The sequence below is a fragment of the Ovis aries genome, chromosome 15 (genome assembly GCF_016772045.2).
Source record: "Ovis aries strain OAR_USU_Benz2616 breed Rambouillet chromosome 15, ARS-UI_Ramb_v3.0, whole genome shotgun sequence".
Lineage (NCBI taxonomy): Eukaryota > Metazoa > Chordata > Mammalia > Artiodactyla > Bovidae > Ovis > Ovis aries.
In genome coordinates, this window is record NC_056068.1 from 51,459,407 (window position 1) to 51,465,063 (window position 5,657).

Genomic DNA, 5,657 nt, shown 5'->3' on the forward strand with positions numbered 1-5,657 from the left:
CATTTGGTTTGTAGTGTCGGATTCTTCCTGAAAGCTCTCAGAGGACAGGGGTCTTTGTCTACTTTGATCACTGCTTTATCTCCAGTGTCCAAAACAGTGCCTAGTACATAGGAGGTGCACAGTTCCTCACTGAATGAACAAATGAGATTCATAGCGAGGGATAAATAAGATAAACCATATAGTGGTTTTGTTGGACATCTAGGATCAGTGGGTACTCATTATATAATTCCTTTCCTTTACAAAGCAAGTCAAATTAATCATTTCATGTAAGTCTCACAAGGGCCCTTGAAGGCAGAAGCACTATTATTTTAACATAGTTATTGAGATATAACTAACATATAGAATTGATGCTTTTGAGCTGTAATGATGAGAGTCCCTTGGACAGAAAGGAGATCAAACCAGTCAGTCCTAAAGGAAATTAGCCCTAAATATTCATTGGAAGGACTGTTGCTGAAGCTGAAGCTCCAATACTTTGGCTACCTGATGCAAAGAGCTGACTCATTGTAAAAGACCCTGATGCTGGAAAAGACTAAAGGCAAAAGGAGAAGGGGGAAGCAGAGGATGAGATGGTTAGGCCATATCACTGACTCAATGGACATGAATTTGAGCAAATTCCAGGAAATAGTGGAGGACAGAGAAGCCTGGCGTGCTACAATCCGTGAGAATGCAGTCAGTCATGACTTAGCGATTGAACAACAACAGCAAAAATAACATAGTGGTAAAGAACCCACCTGCCCATACAGGAGACAGGAGAGATGTGGGTTTGATGCCTGGGTTAAGAAGATCCCCTGGAGCGGGGCCGGGGGGGCGGGAGGCGGCCATGAGGAGGCGGTTTAGCGAGTCCTCTGGGCAGAGAGTTCTCCTCTCTCCCCTGCCGCGGAGGCCGTGAGGGCGCCGGGACGCGAGCCGCGTGACATCGCGATGGCTGCCCAAGGAGAACCCCAAGTTCAGTTCAAACTTGTTTTGGTTGGTGATGGTGGTACTGGAAAAACTACATTCGTGAAGCGTCATCTGACTGGTGAATTTGAGAAGAAGTATGTAGCTACCTTGGGTGTTGAGGTCCATCCTCTTGTGTTCCATACCAACAGAGGACCTATTAAGTTCAATGTATGGGATACAGCTGGTCAGGAGAAATTTGGTGGACTGAGAGATGGTTATTATATAGAAGCTCAGTGTGCCATTATAATGTTTGACGTAACATCAAGAGTTACTTACAAGAATGTGCCTAACTGGCATAGAGATCTGGTACGAGTGTGTGAGAACATCCCAATTGTGTTGTGTGGCAACAAAGTGGATATTAAGGACAGAAAGGTTAAGGCAAAGTCAATTGTCTTCCACCGAAAGAAGAATCTTCAGTACTATGACATTTCTGCCAAAAGTAACTACAACTTTGAAAACTGATTGGAGACCCTAACTTGGAGTTTGTCGCCATGCCTGCTCTTGCCCCGCCAGAGGTGGTCATGGACCCAGCCTTGGCAGCACAGTACGAGCACGATTTAGAGGTTGCTCAGACAACTGCTCTCCCGGATGAAGATGATGACCTGTGAGAAAGTGAAGCTGGGGCCCAGCGTCAGAAGTCTAGTTTTATAGGCAACTGTCCTGTGATGTCAGTGGTGCAGCGTGTTTGCCACTTTATTATATAGCTAAGCAGAACATGTGCTTAATCTTTGGATGCTGAAGGAGATGGATGGGCTTTGGAGTGAATGTGGCAGTTAAAAAAAAAAAAAAAACCTTCATTTTTTGGACCTGCATATTTAGGTGTTTTGGAACACAGTTGTTTCCTCCTTGAGTTTCAAATATAAGACTGCTATAGTCACATGACAATATTGAGAGGTGAAATCTTGTTTGTTACTGTCATTCCCATTCCTTTTCGTTTAGAATCAGAATAAAGTTGTATTTCAAATATCTAAGCAAGTGAACTCATCCCTTGTTTAAATGAGCATTTTAAAACCGCTAACAGGAAAGTTGTGCCATGTTACTATTTGAATTGCCTTTGCTATTACCACTTAACTTGAAGTCAGTTAGGTTAAATGCTTCTAATTTTCTGTATACTTGAATCATTTCACACAAACGTAATGACAAGTCAACAGTATTGTATTTGATAAGAGGTGTAAATACTATCAATAGTTAGGCTAAAATAACACCTACCCCACCTGCCTTTGGGCTTAGGTAGTGTCACCTAGGGATGAGATTTATGTGACCTGTCAAAGGTGGTACCTGTTTCAGATGTTTCAAACAGATACTTTTAATTATATTTGCATTTTATGGTAGAAGTAACCATTTTCTAATGTAGAGCTTGTCAAAGTCCAGTGAAATCGTACAGATGGTTGCAGGAACTTGAGGGACATCTCATCTGTTAAATATGAATATAATTGTGCATTTACTTTTGTTTTTGATGTTACATTTTAATGTAAAGTTGGCATTCTAGAAGATGTTCCATGTTTACCTGCTGTTAAGTACTCCCAAGCTTTAAAGGTTATCAAAGATTAAGGATTTCAATGGATATATCACAGCTTTGATGATTTTTCTCCCCAAAGAATTTTTCTGGGTGGTGCAAGAACACCTCAGGATGATGCAGCAGAAAAGTAGGTCTTAGAAAGCCTCTCAGTGATGTGAACAGACTGCCAGACTTTGAGTAGATTAACCACTTAACGTTGTATGGTTTCACATGTAAACATGAATTGGGTCTGTCTTGCCTGAGTTTGATCTCACTGACACCATACTGTAGCAATTAGAAATCAAGACGAGCTATTTTCCTCCTGTAAGTACTACTGTACTGTAGTTCAGTTTACCAAAGTTCTTTAGATGGCCAATTACCCTTAAATGATTACTTTGCTACCTAAAAGTAGGGAAGAATCCTTTAAGTATATGGAAAATAGACTAAAGGATAAAATTGGATACATTTTAATTTGTTAAAATATTAAATAAATATTAATAGATTGACTTACAGATTTGAATTGATGTATATACTATGCTATATTCAGTTCAAAACCAGACTTTAACAGATACAAAGTTTCCATGATCAGATGAAATCTTTCATTGAGATACATGAGGGATATGTATTTGTAACCGTATGTAGAATGCCAGTATGACTAATACTCTGAAGCCTAAATGTAACAGTAAAATTTTGGGAGCTGCTTGGAGGTGGAGAGAATTTGAGTCATTCTTGGAAGAAAATTACAAAATATATTGCTTCTACTTGCCTGGATCATCTGGTGTTAATTACCGCAGCGAGCCTGCAATTAAAAGCCAAGTTGGTATTAAAAAAGAAGATCCCCTGGAGGAGGGCATGGCAACCCACTCCAGTATTCTTGCCTGGAGAATCCCATGGACAGAGGAGCCTGGCAGGCCAAAGTCCACAGGATCACAAGGAGTCAAACATGACTGAATCGATGCAGCACATAAAGTTTACCCATTTAAAATACACAATTCAATAGTTTTTAATGTATTTACAGAGTTATGCAAGTATCACCCCCATTAATTTTAGAAAAATTTCATTGCCACCAAAAAGAAGCCCTGTACCATGAACAGTCAACTCGCCATTTTGCCCAGATCTGACCCCTCCCCAGACAAAATCAGATGGTGACTGCAGCCATGAAATTAAAAGATGCTTACTTCTTGGAAGGAAAGTTATGATCAACCTAAATAGCATATTCAAAAGCAGAGACATTACTTTCCCAACAAAGGTCCGTCTAGTCAAGGCTATGGTTTTTCCAGTGGTCATGTATGGATGTGAGATTTGGACTGTGAAGAAAGCTGAGTGCCGAAGAATTGATGCTTTTGAACTGTGCTGTTGGAGAAGACTCTTGAGAGTCCCTTGGACTGCAAGGAGATCCAACCAGTCCATTCTAAAGGAGATCAGTCCTGGGTGTTCATTGGAAGGATTGATGGTAAAGCTGAAACTCCAATACTTTGGCCACCTCATGCGAAGGGTTGACTCATTGGAAAAGACCCTGATGCTAGGAGGGATTGAGGGCAGGAGGAGAAGGGGACGACAGAGGATGAGATGGCTGGATGGCATCACTGACTCGATGGACGTGTTTGAGTGAACTCCAGGAGTTGGTGATGGACAGGGAGGCCTGGTGTGCTGTGATTCATGGGGTCGCAAAGAGTAGGACACAACTGAGCGACTGAACTGAACTGCCCCCTCCCCACTCATGGGCCTTGGGAAACGCAACTTTCTTTCTCCATAGATTAGCCTAATCTGGACCTTTCATGTGAATGAAATCACACAGTATGTGGCCTTTGTGCCTGGCTTCTTTTACTTAGCATTGTATTTTCAAGGTCCATTCACATTGCAGCACATAGCAGTACTATATTCCCAATAATGCTTCATGTGTATGGTTTTGCCACATTTTGTCTGAGGAACCTTGTTATTATTGATTATTGATTAGTTATTCAACAAATATTTACCAAGAGTCTACCATGTCCCAGGTACTGCTGTAGATTTTTGGAAATCATCAGTGAATGGAAAAGAAGACCCTTCTCTCTAGGAGCTTATACCCTAGTAGGGTGAGAGAGACAAAAAGAACTGATATCATAAAGCATAAATTCCATGATGTGTTAGGAGGTGACAGTGCTATGGGGAAAATGGCAGAACAGGAAGAGAGATTAGGAAGACAGGGAGGATGTGATTTTAAATAGGGTGGTCAGGTGAAACCTCTGCTGCTGCTGCTGCTAAGTCGCTTCAGTGTGTCCGACTCTGTGCGACCCCATAGACGGCAGCTCACCAGGCTCCCCCATCCCAGGGATTCTCCAGGCAAGAACACTGGAGTGGGTTGCCATTTCCTTCTCCAATGCATGAAAGTGAAAAGTGAAAGTGAAGTCGCTCAGTTGTGTCCAATTCTTTGCGACCCCATGGACTGCAGCCTACCAGGCTCCTCCATCCATGGGATTTTCCAGACAAGAGTACTGGAGTGAGTTGCCATCGCTTTCTCCAAGGTGAAACCTCAGGAGAGGCTAAAACAGCATTTGAACAGACTTGAAGGAGCTGTGGGTGTTAACTGAGGGGTTATCTGCAGCAAAAGCCTTCCAGCTGGAGGAAATAGTGAGCACAAAGGTGTGGCTGTGAAGGAGGCTGGTGTTCAGGGTGAAGACATAAGAAGCGAAGCGGGGGCCATAGACTGGGGGAATCTGGTAGGTCAGTGAGTGAGGTAGGAAAGCCACGGCAGGTACAGTCTGCCTTACGTTTTAGAAGGCTCAGTCTGGCTGCAGTATGGAGAATAAACTACAGTGGGGTGAGGATGGGAGCAGCCAGAGCTGGAAAGAGCCAATGCAGGAATCCAAGCGAGAGAGCATGAGGATTAAGACCAGATGGTAGCAATGGAGGTGGTGAGAAATGGATGCGTGCCAGATGTATTTTGCAGGAAGAGCCAGAAGGATCCCTGACAGTTTTTTCCTGCAGGGTTTGGCAAGCAGTGAAACCAAGAGTCAGAGGCCTAGCAAGGTGCCATGCAGCTGGTCAGAGGGTAGAGGAGTGGAGGATGGAGCTGGGATGGCCAGAAGTTTCCCAGGTCTAGGGCAGAGTGGGAGAAAGGCTTCTCGGGCAGAAGGTCACAAACCAGCCACAAGGTAGCTGGGCACTGATTTGATCAATGACTTTTTTTCCTCTTCCCCTGAGTTCCCCTGTGATGGCCTTTTAATTGGGTCTATTTGTT

The 5,657-nt window shown here is 43.1% G+C and overlaps 1 protein-coding gene across 1 annotated transcript; it reads left to right on the plus strand.

Moving 5' to 3' along the window:
* Positions 1–812: 812 nt before the first annotated feature.
* Positions 813–1,910, plus strand: LOC105601843 (GTP-binding nuclear protein Ran). Its single transcript, XM_027979571.3, is given in 2 exon segments — positions 813–1,390; positions 1,393–1,910. Coding segments are annotated over 2 exon segments (624 nt in total). The 5' UTR covers positions 813–921; the 3' UTR covers positions 1,548–1,910.
* The last annotated feature ends 3,747 nt before the right edge of the window (positions 1,911–5,657 follow it).